The sequence below is a fragment of the Agelaius phoeniceus genome, chromosome 5 (genome assembly GCF_051311805.1).
Source record: "Agelaius phoeniceus isolate bAgePho1 chromosome 5, bAgePho1.hap1, whole genome shotgun sequence".
NCBI classification, from domain to species: Eukaryota; Metazoa; Chordata; class Aves; order Passeriformes; family Icteridae; genus Agelaius; species Agelaius phoeniceus.
The window spans coordinates 7,123,206-7,140,669 of NC_135269.1; the positions used below are offsets into that span (position 1 = coordinate 7,123,206).

General features: G+C 39.5%; 1 protein-coding gene across 2 annotated transcripts in view; it reads left to right on the forward strand.

The window, feature by feature from the left end:
* Window positions 1–17,464, forward strand: part of ATXN10 (ataxin 10) — a 76,417-nt gene that overhangs the window by 24,953 nt on the left and 34,000 nt on the right. For both annotated transcript variants that reach the window (XM_054631803.2, XM_077178245.1), the window contains exons 6-7: window positions 8,764–8,844; window positions 13,873–14,038. In XM_054631803.2, coding sequence (XP_054487778.2) covers window positions 8,764–8,844; window positions 13,873–14,038 — 247 coding nt within the window. The remainder of the gene's footprint in view (window positions 1–8,763; window positions 8,845–13,872; window positions 14,039–17,464) is intronic.

The window sequence follows — 17,464 nt, forward strand, 5'->3', positions numbered from 1 at the left end:
ACTTTCTTGCTGTCAATTGCTGCTTTTAGGTATTGCAACTCTTTATTTGAATAAGTAGGTAAGTTTTCATCATAGGCAGAACTTCTATTCATTATTTTATTCCCTTTTATTGTGCACTGAAATGTATGAAATTAATGTTTGGGTACTGTCTGAGACAGTACCCAATGCATTCCACAAGCAAACAACTATGATGCTCAAACTATTTTTGCAGTTGCTGTTGTGAATTGTTAGGACAGAGAGAGGATATCCAGGATAAATATTTGGATTTAAGGCCATTGGCTGAAATGTAGTCTCTTCCATGGAGTGCTCACTACTCCACTCAGCCAGCACACTTGGGTTCTCTGTTCCTCACCCATCACAGGAATGCAGGCACACCTTTCAGGTCTTTAGTTTGATGAGCTGGCAGTTCTTTCTCTGTTAATAATCCTGTATTCACATTTAGAGTCCAGTTTCCCATCTTCAAGTTGGAAAAGTCCTTAGGAAAAGTTCAGGAGGAACCTCCTTCCGAGTGTGATGCCTTTTGCATCTTCCACAGCAACTTTATATCCAAGGAAATCTGAGATTGTTCTGAGCAGCTCCTCAGAGCTTCTTTTTTAGAGGCAGCAATTGGTAGCAGAGCTTTTGCTTTTCTTCCTCTCTCTGCCATAAACTCCTCTCCAGTTAGAGACAGCAGAGGAAGGGTCTCTAAAGGTTGGATGTAGCTTTCTGGAATTTTCCTGTCACTTTTGCCTACTTCTTGAGTCACAAGACATTTGGTAGAAGGCTAAGATTTCGGGTCAAGAAAGAGGGAATATCTGAGATGTTGGCTCTACTTCCTGAGAGGGGTGGGTCATGGGAAATAAGGTCTCAGTTCAGCAACTTCTGATTCTAATCAGTGATGGAAAGCCAAGTCATTCTCTTCCTGAGCAGTTTCTGAAGCAGAGAAGAGCTGTTTTGCAGATCAGTATAGTGGCATTTCTAGACTAAGCGCTGATACAGTTTTAAAATATTTGTACATTGACAACATAACAAAAAGTTGCCTTAGAACTGGAAAGAATGAGAGGTGACAGTGCTGTGATGCACATCTAAGTGTGTTTCTTGAGTGATACACATTCTGTTAAGTATTTTTGTGGTGTGCTGTGAGCTAAGAAATAGTTAATAAAGGAGGAGACAGTTTTCTAAGGAATGCCCTGGTCAAATTTTGTGTTCAGTTCTTCTGTGATCATGTTTCTCTGGATCAGATGGTCTAAAGGCTTATTTCATTAAGCTTGTGGTTACTTGTCAGCCTCAGAAATGCTTCTATCTCTGAGATCTGTGAAGCTGGAGAATGTAATACACACATTTAATAAATATTCTAATGATTAAAGAACTGATGGATCCTTCTCTTTTAGAAGCTTGATCTTCTCAACAGCTCCAGGATTATTTACATATTGCTGTCTTTGCCATTTTTAATGTTAGATGCTGAATGACGTATTCAAATAATATTAATTAACATATATTAGACAATGTATTTTTACATTGCCACTAAACTTCTATTCAGTACAGCTCCTGAGCTTGTGTCAGGCTAGCAGTCCTGTAATCCTGAATGCTGGGAGCTCATCTGAGGTTGCTGCTGCTGGTCTGACTCTCGAGAGCAATGGTCTGAGGAAGCAGATGGTATTTAAATTCTGAGATGGTGTATAAGTTCTGAGGTTCTTAAAAATACTTGTCTGACTGGCTCGTACCCCTTTGTAGCTGGGCTTGTGGAGAGTGCCCAGAGCTTGCTACTTTGGAAAGTTGCAATGTGTGTGATGTTACAGAATGCATTTCAAAGAGTAAGTCTTTGCAAAGACACTAACTCTGCAGAAACAAGTTTGCTTCCTTTCTTGGATCTGATTTCTGGCATAGCCTAATTAACTGATCCTATCTCCTCCATCGTTCTTTGCTGTGCAGTTGTCTTGTAGAAAACATGCTGTTCTTCTCAAAGTGAGCTGCTGTCTCCTAAACTCTTATTGATTTTTCTGCATCTTTTTGGGTCTGCTTCTTCCATCCCTCCCTTCCCTCTTATATTTCTATTCAAATAGATGAGGATGGTTTTCAAGCCCTTGTGTGACAGTAATTTATTTTCTGTGTATCTTCCATCTTTCTGAAGTATCTCTGATGATACACAAATTTAATTCTGAACTGTTGATATAATGAGATGAATATAAAGAATTGTAGGATGGTTTGGGTTGGAAGGGGCCTTAAAGTTCATCCAGTTCCAACTCCCTGCTGATAAGGACAAGTAGAACTGAACAGCATTTTATTCACTTGATAAGGATAGAACAGAACAACATTTTACTCTTATCAAGTAAGAGCCAATGTAGCCTTGGAGAAGGAGACAAAACAGAATTCATGCAGAATGCAAGCAGGATGCCAGCTCAGCTCTGCAAGGCTGACAAAGTTAATGCAAAACAATGATACTGCTTTTACTCAAAAGTGGGGGTCAAGGAGCAGCCACCTAAAAAGGATACTGGATATTGGAAGACAGACCCCAGAGAACCAAGTCCATGAGGACTTCCAGTAAGGGATGTGACTGTGTCAAATAAAGTCTAGGAAGTGGAAATAGCTCATGAATATGTAATCAGAGTGTGTGATAAAAGTTCTGTTCATCTAATGCTTGGGGCACTCAGTTGAAAGAAGGATCCCCCTAGGTCCCCAGTGCTGCCATAAAGAATTCCTGCTTTCTGATACTCAAACTGTGTTAGAAAGTTTCTGTCAGGCCAATTTTGGTATCAATGCCATGGGCAGGGACACCTTCCCCTATCCCAGGTTGCTCAGAGCTCTGTCCAGCCTGGTCTTGGACACTTCAGGGATGGGGCAGCCACAGCTCCTCTGGGAGGAATTTCTTCCCTATATCTAATCTAAACCTACTCTCTGTCAATTTGTATCCATTCCCCCTTGTCTTATCACTACAGTTCCTGTTGAAAAGTCCCTCTCCAGCTTCCCTGTAACCCTTTCAGATGCTGGAAAGTTCTGTGAGGTCTCCATGCAACCTTCTCTTGGCCAGGCCGAACAACCCCAGCTCTGTCATCTTGTCTCCGTAAGGGAAGTGCTTCAGTCCCTTTATCAACTTTGTGGCCTCCTCTGGACTTGCTCCAACAGTTTAAAGTGTTAATGTTTAAATATCTTAAACACATAAGCAAACCTGCTCCATCAGCTGATTCCTGTTCTGGTGCTGCTTGCTTTCAACAGCCACTTCCTACCAAAGGATGCTATCAGGAAACTGGACGTGTCCATCCTTTAGGAAAGAAAGCTGGAATATAACTGACTATAACTGTTTAATAACTGATATGTATTTTCTACTCTGTTTCTGTGTGAGTACTTCCAGGACCTGAAGAGCCCTCTGTTACAAACTCCTATGCAGTTCCAAAGAAATGCTGTGTCTTATTTTTTTTCAGTAATAGCTTCTCCTAAACACATGCAGACAGCCTTTGGCTCTGGAATATTGTGGATCCTTACAAAAGTTGTTTCTCTGTGTTTCCACATAGATCCACATTCACTCCCTCTTGGGTTTGTGTTAATCAGTAGCAAAGTATGTCACAGAGTGTAGAAGGTACAGTATTTAGGAAAGAAACCAACAGAGAATGCCACGTGAGATCTATTTTAGAATGTGAACCTGGAAAAATGTCTTTTAAAAATAATTAGGAAAAAGTAGTAAAAAAAATACATTGTAATTTATCCTAACCAAGATCAATGTGTGTTCTAAAAGCTGTTTATTTTAGAAATACCTTGGTGGCTCCATTAGAGATGAGAGTATAGCTTGTGTCATCAGTTTTTCCAAGTGTGTGCATGGGGCAGTTCAGCCAATATGGATAGGAAAAACAGGTTGTATTTTTGATTCCTGAAGAGCAAAGTAGGAAAATCCTCCATTTTAAAAGAAGAGGCATAATGTGCTTTTTGGCTTTCAGAAAAATGATATTAGGACTGTGGTCAGCTGTTTGGCATTGAAGTAAGTTTTGCTGAACATCCACTTTCTCTTTCTGAAACCACAGCTCAATGATTACTGTAAAGATTAGGCTGTGGGGCTACCCCTCCCCAGTTTTTTGCCTTTGGGTTTTTTGTCCTGGCTTATGGAAACATGTGTGGACAGAAACTGGTACTCCTGTGGCAAGGACTCTCAACTATGGGCAAGATTTAATGGCAAGGATAGAACTCTTCCGTGCTGCTCTTTTTGCTTAATTGAGGTGTGGGGGTTGTGTGTGTGAGGTGAAGTAACTTTATTTTTCAGTTGGGCTGGCAACTCAGTTTCTTCTGTTGGACAGTTTAGAATGTCCTCTACCCCTTTCTTCTGTTCTCCAGAAAATAATTATTTTTTAATTCCAGGAAAGTTGAAGTTACGTTGCAGGTTCCAAGTTCAGCTGTGGTTTTAAACAGTACTGACCCTTGGAAAAGTTTCCTTAATTTTAGAGATCTAAGTAACTTCTACTTTCTATTTACAGTAGCAGTGAATTGGCACAGATTTCCTCAATCTTTCAAAGCTCAGCCTCCTACATTTAATTATCTTGTCACCTCTTTTTTCTTGTGTGTATTATGGAGACGGGGGAGCAGGAAGTACTATTAGCCATTGCTAATCATCTTCCATTTATTTCTTGGTAGCTCTTCAGAAAAAAATTATTTCAATTTTACATATAAATTAGATGTAATCTCTGTTTAGTGCCTTTCAGATGTAGCTGTCAAATTCAGTGGGAGTGTCTTCTGAATCAGAGAAACACTGCACATAATTTGAATTTAGTCTTCTAGACCATGGAGTTTACTTGGTGGGAGCTCTCATGCCCAGGAGGGAGGATGCTTTCATTGGGGAATGCCTTTGGAAGATGGAAGGATGTTCACTGTTGTGCTTGGCTCAGCACAGGAGAGGAGCGTTGTGATGTTTGATGTTTGATAGGAGCAAGCCTTCCATATGAAAATGTGTTTCCTTATTCTCCTTCTGAGCAAGGAGTGCTGGTGTGGGAATGGGGTGAATTACTTCTTTTCTAGGGATTTTATGGCAGCACACATTCCATTTGTTATGGAATAGCTTTCTACTTGTAATTGTTTATTTAAATGGTTCTGTTCTTGTGCAAGGATGAAATATGCTTCTTCTAAAATGTGCTCTGATTCCAAATAATTCCTCATGAGGCCTATTGCTTTTTTAGCATCTAAAAAGGCTGGTGATGAGAGTTTGAAGGTTGGCTGAAAATAGCTGAACTTTCTTCTTTACTTTTCTTCAAAATGTGGATGATTTATTACATTTGTTTGTTAAATTACAGTAAAAAGCTATTTAGTTCTTACTAAATATTTTGGATAGAGTGTCATTATTGTAGGGTGATGAAAAATGCTTTTGGCTTTGAGATTGAAAAAGAAGTTTGCTGATCAAGTAGAGAATTGCCATGTCTTGTTCTTTGTACTTGGAAAACGTGGGGTTGTCTTCCTCTTTTCCTGAGACTGAGGAAATTGCTCCCTAAATTTGCTAATGGGATAAAATCAACTTAATATGGAGCATGACATTTGATGATAAAGTTGATTGCTTACACCCAGCATTGATTGGAGCAAGCTTAGTGGCCATCTGGAATATACTGAGTGCAAATGGAGCTCATACCACTTTGTCTTGGCTGCTTCAGAACTGCAGTTTGGTACAATACAGCCCTTGTGCTGTTGTAAAGTCTTTGAACATCTCCTCCTCCTGTATTTATCTACTATGGAAGCACTTGATTTTTTAGGATTTCAGCCAAACAGTTTTTAAAGAGTCAAGAAGATTGGCATATTTAACACTATTCATTTCTTACTGTGTTACGCTTGCATAACAGCTTTAATTTTCATGATTTCCTTCACTAAATTACAGTGATCTTCAGTTTATTCCAGTGGTTCTGCTGTTGGCCCCCAAAGAGAGTTTAAATCTCCTACCAAAGCCTTTTGTGTGCATTTGAAATGCCATGTTCAGTCAGTAACCCAAAACTGAATATCTTTTTATATTTCAGAATTGTGGATGATCTTACTTTTCCTCTTCTTTTCTCGTGCCACAAATGAAAAACAGGAGTGCTGAGAGGACTAAAGATAGAACATTGAATTTGCTGCATCCTTGCTTAGTTACCTCCAAAATTGCTAGGCATGGTGAAGGAGTTGGAAGTGCTTTACTCCACTGTTCTTCTGCTATCTCTTGGTGATGATGCTCATGCTCTGTTCTTCAAGATACCATAGTGCAGAAAGTGGATAAGGTAAAAGGGACACTTAAATACAGAAGCAGATATTTCATAGAATCACACACTGGTTTGGGTTGGAATGGACTTAAAGCTCATCTCCTTCCACTCCTGCCATGGGCAGGGACACCTTTCACTATCCCAGGTTGCTCCAAGCCCTGTCCAGCCTGGCCTTGGATGCTTCCAGGGATGGGGCAGCCAGAGCTTTTTGTTTTCTGAGGTGTTGCATCACATCATGAAACCAGAAGGTAAGAATCAGAAATTTTAGTCTTAAAATATTCCAAGCTCCTCAAGCAGTAGAGGTCTAGCCCACAGAATGTGCAAAAAATGAGGAAATGCAGGAGCACTGACCCAAGGAACAGCTGAACTATGGGCTTTCCACTTCACAGTAGTGATCAGGAACATGAACCTAGGAGCAGAAGATCTTTTTCTGTGATAATTATTGATCACTTTTTAATCATAAGACAAGTAGGCAAGAAGGTTTCCTCAACGTAGTCTTAAACGTGAAAATTAAGCTTTAAATTAAATAGCCCCAATTGCAAAATAGAAAAATTGGGCTTCAGGCTATCTCCTCAAATGCACTTTTTACTCTACTGCCTTGTCAGCTGAAAATTGTACATTCCTAGGCCAAGTTCTGTATTCTGCACAGCACTGATCTGTGCTATTTTCTTCCGCAGCTCCACACAAAAGTTTGTGGTTCCGCTTAAATCCATGGAGAATGAAGTTGGTTGTGACGATTCTGAAGGTTTAACTGTGGATGGCTGTGAGATGTTAGTTCAGGAGCTGTGGAAGAGTTGCCCTTGAGTGCCCTGCTGATGGCTCCACTTGGATGTTACAGCTGAGTCTGCACAGCTCAGTTGGTTACATTGATGCTGCTGACTTTGAGTCTCCGTGTTTTTTTGAAATTCGTATTGAAAAGCTCTTGGATCAATGCTACACTCCTCAGCGTGCCAGTTTTAAGTTGATGATTCCTTACACCTCTGCATATTTTTTTTATGAATTAATGTGCAAATATCAGTAAAAAGAAGTGCAGTAGAAAATAGTTTTTCTTCCTCCCCCTCTTAAAAATGTCAAATTTTCAGTAACTGAATCAGATGCTGTTTTAAGTCCACAGTTAGCATTAGAAATATAATAACTATTAATCTTTTGGACCTCTTAGTCTCCTATTTGTCCAGTTGGCATTGAGTATTTGTGCAAAACATACTTTGTTGCAGCTGGAAGACTTCATTGTGATTTTATTAACTATGCAAAATAAAGGCTGTCAGTAAGGGGAAAACTAGGGAGGAGGTGGAGGGAGTACTGAAATCACTTGCTTTTAATATTATTTTAGCTGTTCTTTTTCTGTGATTTCATCAGCTCAAAGGATGCTCTGAGACTTGTAATTCCTAGACAAGCTACTTTAAAAATGCATCATCTTGTTTGAGTGTACCTATGCACCATAAATATCACTGCTTGTGCTCTTGGGGATGCGACTTGAAGAGCTAAATACTTTTACCTACTTTGATTTTTTCCCCATAACTGGGATTATGAGTCTGGGTTGAAATTAAATGAGTGCCACCTGCTGTGGACTGCTGTAGATGGTGCTTGGGAGAGCAAACAGTGAAAATACTGGCATTAGCACAAGGCCAAGGCTGACCATATTTTCCAGAGAAAGTATTAAGAAGAAAGAATGAGCCATTGCCAGTTTTGCATAGATTGTTTTTTAAATAGACTTTTTTTTTGAGGAAGGTTGATACCATAGATCCCTTGCAACATTTTGGCGAAGAGAAAGAGGGAACCAGTGGCCGGTTTGTCAACTTTAGTCATTTGTTGTCTTTTTGTATTCCAGACAGAAACCCCAAATATGGTGTGAGAAAGGGAAGGTGGTGATAATTTATTACAGAATATACTTCACTGGATTTTGACTGGCAAGATCCTTGTGTTAAAGTTGGGGGTGTCTTGTGCAGGGCCAGGAGTTGAACTTGATCGTCTTTGTGGGTTCCTTCCAGAATATGAGATTCTATGATTCTATACCTACCTGCCTTGTAAAGCAAGGACTTGGAATTGGTTTTCAGCTTAGGTCTCTATTACACAAGGAGGGTATGTTTTTGAAGTTGAGAAAAGTGCTTTGCTGCCTTGCATCTGACAAAGAAATTCCCATTTGCTTTGATGCTTTGTTAGATGGCCTTTTTTTAAGAAAAATAAATATATTATTTGGGCATTTTTTGACTTTTTGGGCTTACAGACAGTGTTATGATGAATAGAATAATAATTTTCAAGCTTAAATTTTGTCTTTTTGTATAAACCATTGGATGAGTGTTTCATTGTTTGAATTGTGGTGTATATAACAGGCCTAAGACTCCAGCCAGCTTTCCTTCAAGCATGTGAGTAAAAGTCTGCTGAACTGATGAGAAATGGGCATTGCTGTGTTAAGGGAAAAACTGCAGGACAAGGTGCAATTATTTTGTGCCAATTTGTATCTATTACTAAGTAGGACTAAAAGCACAACACACATTAATCTGCAAGTAAAGCTAACCAGCACCATTTGAAGTAAATGTGGATACTGCTTTTATAGCTCTAATAAGACTTTTTTTTTCTTTTCCCTTAGGTTCCTGATTGTTACAGAACATTTGCTGAAATGTCCAGAGCTGGTAAAAGCCCTCTATGCCAAACTGAGCAATCAAGAAAGGTAACCCCAAAACCAGTGTGGCTTTTAGTATTTAGCATTCCATATAGAGTATCCTGTTCACATGATTGAAAAACTGTGTGGTTTCATAGTTGGCACAAAATATCTAAATACATGTTTCTATGTTAGTAATGGTTTTAAATTGGTTGGTTAACATTACAGCTTAGCCACAACTGGCAGTGATTTATGTAGGGTTGCAGAATCCAGGTTGGCGCCATTACTCTGTAAAGAAATACTTCACACACAAAAAAGGACAGGATTTCATGCCTGGGTCTTGATTTCATAAGAGCACCACACCCTGCAGACTTTTACAGCTCGATTAGAAATGTCCAGAGCTCTTCATACTTCTGTGGTTGTGTCCAGAAATTAAGAGGAAGCCTTTAAGAAAGATGGAAGTGTCTCATGCTGGTTAGCAGAACCTACATAACAATAGATGAGCAGATGCCTGTGATTACTTAGTCTTTAATGTTTCAAGTGTTGAAAAGCTTCAACAAACCTTCACTGAAAAAGTATTGATAGCTTCCTTCAAGCATTTGAGTAAATGTGTGCTGAATTGATGGGAAATGGCCTCTGCTATAATGGAAAAATGCTCATTGCTTTAATAGAGAATTGAGGAAGATTAGGAAAGATACTTTATTAAGACAATCAAATTTGGGAAACACTGCTAGAATTCTGCAGCTCCTCCAACTGCTTGAAGATTTTGTGGTCTCATTTATGTGTTTACTGTGCCTACATTGTTCTGCATCCACCCAGGGAAGCTGCAAGTTCCTCTCTAGTTTTTGCAGGTGAAAGACAAAGCACTAAGTGAAACAGTGCCTTTGTGGTTTTTTCTGTGTTTTGTGTTGCTTCCAGTGTTACCACGGGTCAGGGTTCAGGTACTGATTGGAGAAAGGATGTCAGACAAAGAAAGAATATGCAATAGGTGTGAACTGTAAATAAAATACCATTACTCTATAGGGATGGGAGTGGTAAGGAGGCCTGAAATAAATCCTGTGTTAATGTGATCAGGTTTTTAGTGGTATTCTGGCCTGGAGAAGTGCATGGTGTTGTGACAATGCCTGCTAGTTCTCTGGAAGGGATTACTGTAGAAGGATATGGCCATTGAGGTAAAAGAATATAGATTCTGGAATTCTTTGCCAGATTTGAGATTTTCCTGCATGTCTGTGCAGGTATTTGGCAGAAGTATTTAGAAAAAGCCTCGTTTGCATTCATCCAAGTTAGCCTTGAGCATGGACACACTAAGTTCATGCCTTGCTTGTCTTAATTATAAAATCTTCAAAAATGAGCACATCTGTTGTTGTCCCTTCCAAGAAGGGTTTTTTTTTTTAATTAGCAGCATGAAAAAGTGCAGCTGAACAGCTTCATGTGTTTTTAAGATGCTCAAGTACTTGGGTCTCTAACCTTGATTTTAGTGTTGTTGATTTTAGTTTTTAGGTGAGGTGTCCAGAGTGAAGGATGCAGCCATTGATGGAATTGCCTGCCAGGAAATGGGCACTCAGCTCCTGTAAGCAGCAGCACCACTTGCAAATGCTCAGCTACAGGGCTGCCTTTGTCAGTGCTTGGAATGGTTTTGTTCCTGGCAATGCTCACAGCCCTAGAGTAGCTGAAGGTAGCACTGATCTACAGGTGCTCACAAATTTACCAGTTTTCATTTAATGTGATGCTTGCAAATATCATTTGAAGATGAAAGAAGTGAAAGTTTTCAGGAAGGAGAAGCCTCAGTCACAGAGGGAGAATGTCCCAAGTGTCTGGCCCTTGCTAAGAGGTTATAAACAAAGCACATTTGATGCAAACATTGTGTGATCCTAAGAAAACCAATAGAATTTTACACTGCTAGTTTTAGGCTTAGTGAGGCAGCATTTTATTGTGTAGTAATGAGCTTCCAGATTTAAATTGCATTTGAATTCTGTTGTTTATTTGCAAGCTGCAGGAAACAGAAGTTTGTTTTACTGATGACTGCAGATACCTTATAGTGGCTGTTCTAAGTTTATGCCAGTTTAGTCAGCTTCAGGAAGAACTGGTTTAAATTTGGCTAGGGGGGAAAAAAAAAGCTGCAAGAGAGTCACAAAAGTTCTCCCTCAGTAGTGCTGAAAGAAGAGGAAGATGACATGGCATGATTATTTCCAAACAGAAGTATAATAGTAAATGTAATACACAGAATTAGATTTGAGATACTGAACTGAGTATTGCAAAAATTCAGCTGGTACTGGCAGTTGTCATATTTGTTGTATTTAGCTGCAGGCAAACAAATAGGAGGAGATGCTGTCGTTTGAGTGCCTGAACAGTTGTGAGATCATTTAAAAGAAATGGGCAAATTGCATTGTCTGGGAGAACTAACTTCAAAAAGTTAGGGGTGAATCTTGAAAGAAAACTGAGAGAAACAATAGAAAAAAGTAATGTAATGGAACTTGCACCAGAACAAAGCACTGCACTCTCAAGAAACTACTGGCTGAATGGCAAGACTTGCTTGAAATTCAGGGAAAGAGGGGCATGTCCTGAATGACTGTGCCTGGAAGAAAACTCAGAAAAATGATTTGACTTGAATGCCTAAAGAGACCAAAAAACTTCAAAAGAAATTACATTCAGGTGTTGTTTTAAAGAAGGACTGCAGTAGTTGAAAAAGGCATCCATTCATATTGCAAGGGGAAAAGTAGTGCAAAAAATTTCCCTATTCACCATTTAATCTATTAATTTGGGTTTATGGAAGTGTGGTGACTCTCAACTTGTTTACAAAAGGATTGTTTGTCAGTTTTAAACATTTATTATTTGCATTATTGGTGCAAGAAGTGCTGACTAGAATCCTGTCAAGCAGAAGGTAGCATTTGTATTGGGTTTGCATGGCCTGGTTTTGGTAGCAGGGGGATTACAGAGGTGGCTTCTGTGAGAAGCTGCTGGAAGCTTCCTCCATGTCTAGCAGAGCCAATCCCTGGCAGCTCCAAAGATTGACAGGCTTCAGGACAAGGCTGGGACAATTAGAGGTGGTGGCAAAGCTTCTGTGATAATATATTTAAGAAGAAAGGAAAAAGAAGTTTTTGCACAGTTGTAATTGCAGTTTGATGGGGAATGTTGCCCAGGGATGGACTCACACTGCAGCAGTTCACTGGGATCTGTTGCCTGTGAGATGGACTCATGCTGGAGAAGTTCATGGAGAGCTGTCTCCTGTGGGAGGGACCCTGTGGGTGCAGCAGGGGAATGAATGACTCCTTCTCCTGAGTAGCAGGAGAAACAGTGGGTGATGAACTGAGCATAACCTCCATTGCCTGTCTCCCTTCACCACTGGGGTAGGAGATGGAGCTGGGAAGGAGGGGGGTGGCTGGAAGGTGTATTTAAGGTTTTATTTTACATCTTATTATTCTGCTCTGATTTTGTTAGTAATAATTTTAAGTTATATCTCTAGTTTCGAGCCTGTTTTGCCCATGACAGTATTTGATGAGTGATCTCTCATGGCCCTTACCTAAACCCATGAACCCTTTGTGAAGTTTTTTCTCTCCTGTCCAGCTAATGGGGGTAGGGGAGGGAAGGAAAGTGAGAGGGTGGCTTTGGCAGGTGCCTGGCATCTGGCCAGGGTCAGCCCACTGAAATACTGGAATAATTCCTTTGTTCATCAAGTCAAGCAGACATGTCAAGTCTAGCCCTGTGTTGGGGGCAAATGACAGATGTGTGGAGTTGGGTTTTGTATGGGATGCCAAATGGGAAAGCCTTTGGTCACTGGGGGTGTTGGGGAGCTGGACTCTGGTTGTTTGGAGATTGCCAGGGTTACCTGGCTGTAACCTGCAGGACAAACAGACAGTGAGCAGAACCCCTGGGAGGCTGCTCCAGCCTCCTTCCTGAAGTCTGCCCTTTGCCAAGGGTGAAGGCAGCGCTTCTGTGCTGCTGTGTTGAAAAAGCTTTTTGTCCTCCTTCAGATAATATTTTAATGCAGCTGTATTAATGACACGGAGGATTGAGTTTAGCAAGGACTAAGTAGCTGTTTTGTGATTAATAGAGGTGGGTTCCTGGAGGTTAATAAAGCAGTGACTGAGCTTTTCCACAGAAAAAGACATTTCTCTTCCTCTTCTGACAACCTGCTTGGTAAATTTAAAAGAAAAAGCATTTGAGCTATTCCACATGTTTGAATGTCATTTGTTCCATCTGAATTTCAAATATTTCACTGGAAGAAAATCCTGAGCTGGCTTTTGAATTAATTTAGTAAAGAGTGTTCTTAGAGTTTGAGGGAATGGCAGTGAGACTTCACCAGTCCCTGTGTGCTGGATTGGGGCAGGGACCTGTGGGAGGGCCTCTGCCATATCCAAGTCCTACTTCCACAAAATACTTCTAGCTTGCCCTGACAACATGAAAGGACACTGGAAATAAAATAACATTAAAGCTGTTAAAAAGCCCAACCCAAGCAGATTTCATACAGCAGCTTCATTTTGTATCTCGTTACTTGCCAGCTTCATACATTGAATATCTCTGAGTGGTACATGAGTGATTAACTTGGATTTGCTCAGTCCATCTAGTAACAATTATAAAAAGAACAGAGTGTGCATATCAATTTTTATTTTCCCTGTTTGGTCTCAGAATTGGTTTGGGGTTGTGGGGGAGAGTTAGTGGAGGACTATGAGCAAGGCAAGGGCTGTGAAAACCTGTATTTTTCAAACAGAAACTGTCAAATAGTCTGTGCTTGTTTTGCTGTGCTTAACAGCTTGTAAGAGCTGGTTTGCTGGAAATTTTAGATATAGGGAATATGCAATCTCAGTAATGTTTTGTTAGGACATAAGAAAATATAAATTGAAATAGACCTGAGAAAAATATTGACTGTCTGACCAGGTTGTATTAATTTAATGATGAAATAAATTAATTCTGTACAGAAAAAAACCCCAGCAGACAGAAATTGATTGCCAGTATTCATGAGGCTTGTTAATTTTTAAAAATCCTCTCTGTTACTATTTTTATCTTTTTAACTATTTATTTATCATTTTTAATGCATATTCTACTGATAGTGGTATGTGGCTCAGTGAATCTGACTAACAAATTGTTTTCTGTCTCCAGAGTTACTTTGTTAGAGCTGATGATGGTGAAAGTAAGTGACAAGAACTCAGTTAGCAGTGAAGAAATGAATGTGTTTGTGAGACATGCTGGCTTCCTTGCAGACTGTTTCCAGGAGAAATGTGGAGCTGTGCTCAAGTTAACTGCTGCAGCAGCTGCAGAAGATGAGGTATGACTGATAACCATTTCAGTACTAGAATTTGATGTGATAAATCCTCACTGCCACTGTTGCCCCGGGGGACACACACATAACAGTATCTTGTCCAGTTTACCTTGGGAAAGCAGTGGCAGAGCACACAGTAGATTCTGTAGGACAGCAGGCAACTTTTGCTTTTAATTTGAGGATGGCAGAGGATATGGTACATAAAAATAAGTCTACCCCATTGTTAAATATTTCAAAATCTAAAAAAATGTTCAAGTTGTCACATATTTGGATATTTTATTATCTTACTAAGGATCACTTGTATAATTTATTTAAGTTGTCAATTGTGATTAATTCAAATTTAGAAGTGTAGTGACAGGACAAGGGGGAATGGCTTCACACTGATGGAGAGTTAGATGTTAGGAAGAAATTCTTCCCTGTGAGGTTGGTGAGGCCCTGGCACAGGGTGCCCAGAGAAGCTGTGGCTGCCCCTGGATCCCTGGAAGTGCCCAAGGCCAGGCTGGACAGGGGCTTGGAGCAGCCTGGGATAGTGGAAGGTGATCCCAGCCCATGGCAGGGAGTGGAACTGGATGGGCTTTAAGGTCCCTCCCAACTCAGACCACGACTGAGATGAGCTCAGCTGGTCAGAGCATGGTGTTGATAACACCAAGGTTTGGGTTTGACCATTCACCTAAGAGTTGGACTTGATGATCCCTGTGGCTGCCTTTCAGTTCAGAATATTTTGTGATTCTATGATGACCCTATGATTCAAATATGAACCAAACCAAAGATACTTATTCTGGGCATAGATGGGAAGCAGTAATATACATGGAGTCAGAATAATTTTATTGTTAATACAAAACCAATATGCAGTAGTTTCACTTCTAGAAACTCTAGAGAAGAAGTGTCATAAGTAATTTACTATCAAAGTAAAAAAACCATTTATCTTAAATGCTTTTATATGATAATCTTAAAAAGTGTTGGACTTGCTTGGATTTTTTGTTTAAATAGGCACAAGAATTTTAAAAGTAGGTTTGAGATGTGTTGTGAAGAAATACCATAAATCACTTTATGGGGAGGTGGTAGTTGGATGTGTTAAAAAAACCAAACACAAACCAGCAAGCACACAATCTCTTCTTATCTGTCCAAGAAACACAGCCTTCCCCACTGCCCCAGCTCTTTAGTCTAAGTTATGGCAGATAACTTAATGGACTGCTTCTGGAAAAGGTACTAACTTGGCAGTGAGAGGACATACATTGAGACAATTCCATCTTTACTTTTTTTTTTCCCTGCCTTCCTTTTTTTTTTGTTTTTTTATCCTTTGTGGTTACTTTCCAAACAACTTTTTGTGGTTTCAGTCATGGAAAAAAACTATTTGTTTGAACACCAGAAGGAGGTCTCTGTCCAACCAGAAGGTGCTGGGACAGCAGTATTGTGAATATTACTGCATAACTTACCCTGCTTGACACTGACTTCTTATTCTTCTCTCACATAAACAAGAGGTATAAGTTGAGAATCACTGTTTGGTGGGAAAATGGGGCTCATTGAATTAACATAAAATATAAGTCCTAATAGATAAATAAATGGAGGAGGAATAAATGGAGGACAATATATGTGCATGCATATTTGGGTACACACTTGTTCACAACATATTATTGCCATGGGAAAAGAGAAATGCCAGTCTAAATTCATAAAACTCTTTTCTTACAAGAAATTATAAAGAATTGCACCAATTTCTCCTCATTTGTAGAAGTATTTTTAGGTTTTTTTTGTAGCAGTTGTATTTAACTGCAAAAAATGTGGTTGTGCATGTAGAGTCTGTCATTAAAAATGCTTTAGGCAACATCTGTGATATTCAGCTTGGCTTTGCCTGGCCTTCTCTGTGGCCCACAAGCCAAGTGCCTTGCTCAGGCCATGTCTGTAGTAGTAAGCTACCTTAGACTCCAGAACTCTGAGGCCACATTTAAAAACTTTTGGGAACAGTCCTTGGACTGGCCTGACTCCCAGAATGTTGTCTGGGTGTCCCATCTACTGTTTAACTTGTTAAGTGTAGACACTGCTTTGTTTTCTTAAGGAACATCAGGTCTTGTAGCTTGCATCCTAAACCCATGAGAAGCTAATCATATGCTTTTGCAGTGCTTAAACCAATGTTTAAAATAGCTTTTCCATTCAAAGCCTGACTTCAGCATCAGTTTGCTTGCACTAACTTTCAACCATACTTGCAATTGCAAAATTCTTTTGCATACTTGCAAAATAAAACCCTTCCCTGGACTTAGTTCATCTCTTTATAAGGAACATCTTTTCTGCATCTTTCTCTAAATATGTTTATTTTAAAAAGTCTTCAGTTATTTCCTTGTTTACTTTTCAGATTATATCCATAGCAAGATGTCTGTCAGAGTTCAAACTATTTTGGGGTTTGAAATTCAAAAGGAGGTATTTTCCTTTACTGCCTTTCTTTTGTACAGGTGGAGGGCAAAAAAAACCCAATTTGGAAAGTCAGCAGCAGGGAAGGAACTTTTTTTTTTTAACTTAGCAAGTTTCAAATATACATGAAAATTCAGGAATTCTTTTATGGTTTTTAAATAATCTGTTCCTTTTAAACATTGTAAAAAACTGGTTACTGTCTCAGAAGTGCAGTTGGGGTATTACTACTTGGTAACAGGATAATGGCTGATTATCTGCCTTTGTGCTGATGAAAGCAGTTTATTGAATAATTTAGGGCAAGACTTGCACTTTCCTACACCTGTATGGGTCAAAAAATAAAATGCAGCTTTAGTACCTGGGCCCTATAGCAATTTGGTGTTTTCAAGGAGCAACAAATGAATATAATTGTACTACTTAATTCCTGAACACTATTGTTGATGATTTGAATAACAGTATATGGATCCAAAATACTACACTATGGGTAAGTAAACCTTTTTTTTTTCCTGGACCAGACAAGGCAGTAATAGTTACTGTGACCAATGTCTGAGCCTTTTCATGGCTACTTGCAGTTTATGTAACACTCCTGGAGTGGGATCATCTTGCAGTCACAGCCTGGCTTTTGAGCAATGTGTGGTGTTCCAGATTCTGTCATGTGCTCCTAAGGTATTTTCTGTAAGTGCTGGATTGTCATTATAGGCAGGACCAACATATTCTGTGAGAAAAAATAGTTCTGTGGCTGAATAAATAATATGCAAATGAACTTGTGTCTCATCCCTAACCAAAATGCTGCATCTCTGATCACAATCCTATTTACCCAAGAATAATGTAAATTCTCACAGCCAAAGTTTGTTTGACCGCAGAACTTTACAGAATTCCTGCGGATAACAAATTGGTGTCTTGCAGGCGGTGTTTGTGTCTTTAAAGTGGAACACTCAGACTGAATAAACTCAAAGAAAACATTTATACAGAAATAATTTTCTCAGCTAGTAATTTTCTGTATTTCTGCTTTTGGAAGCTACTGTGTTTTTG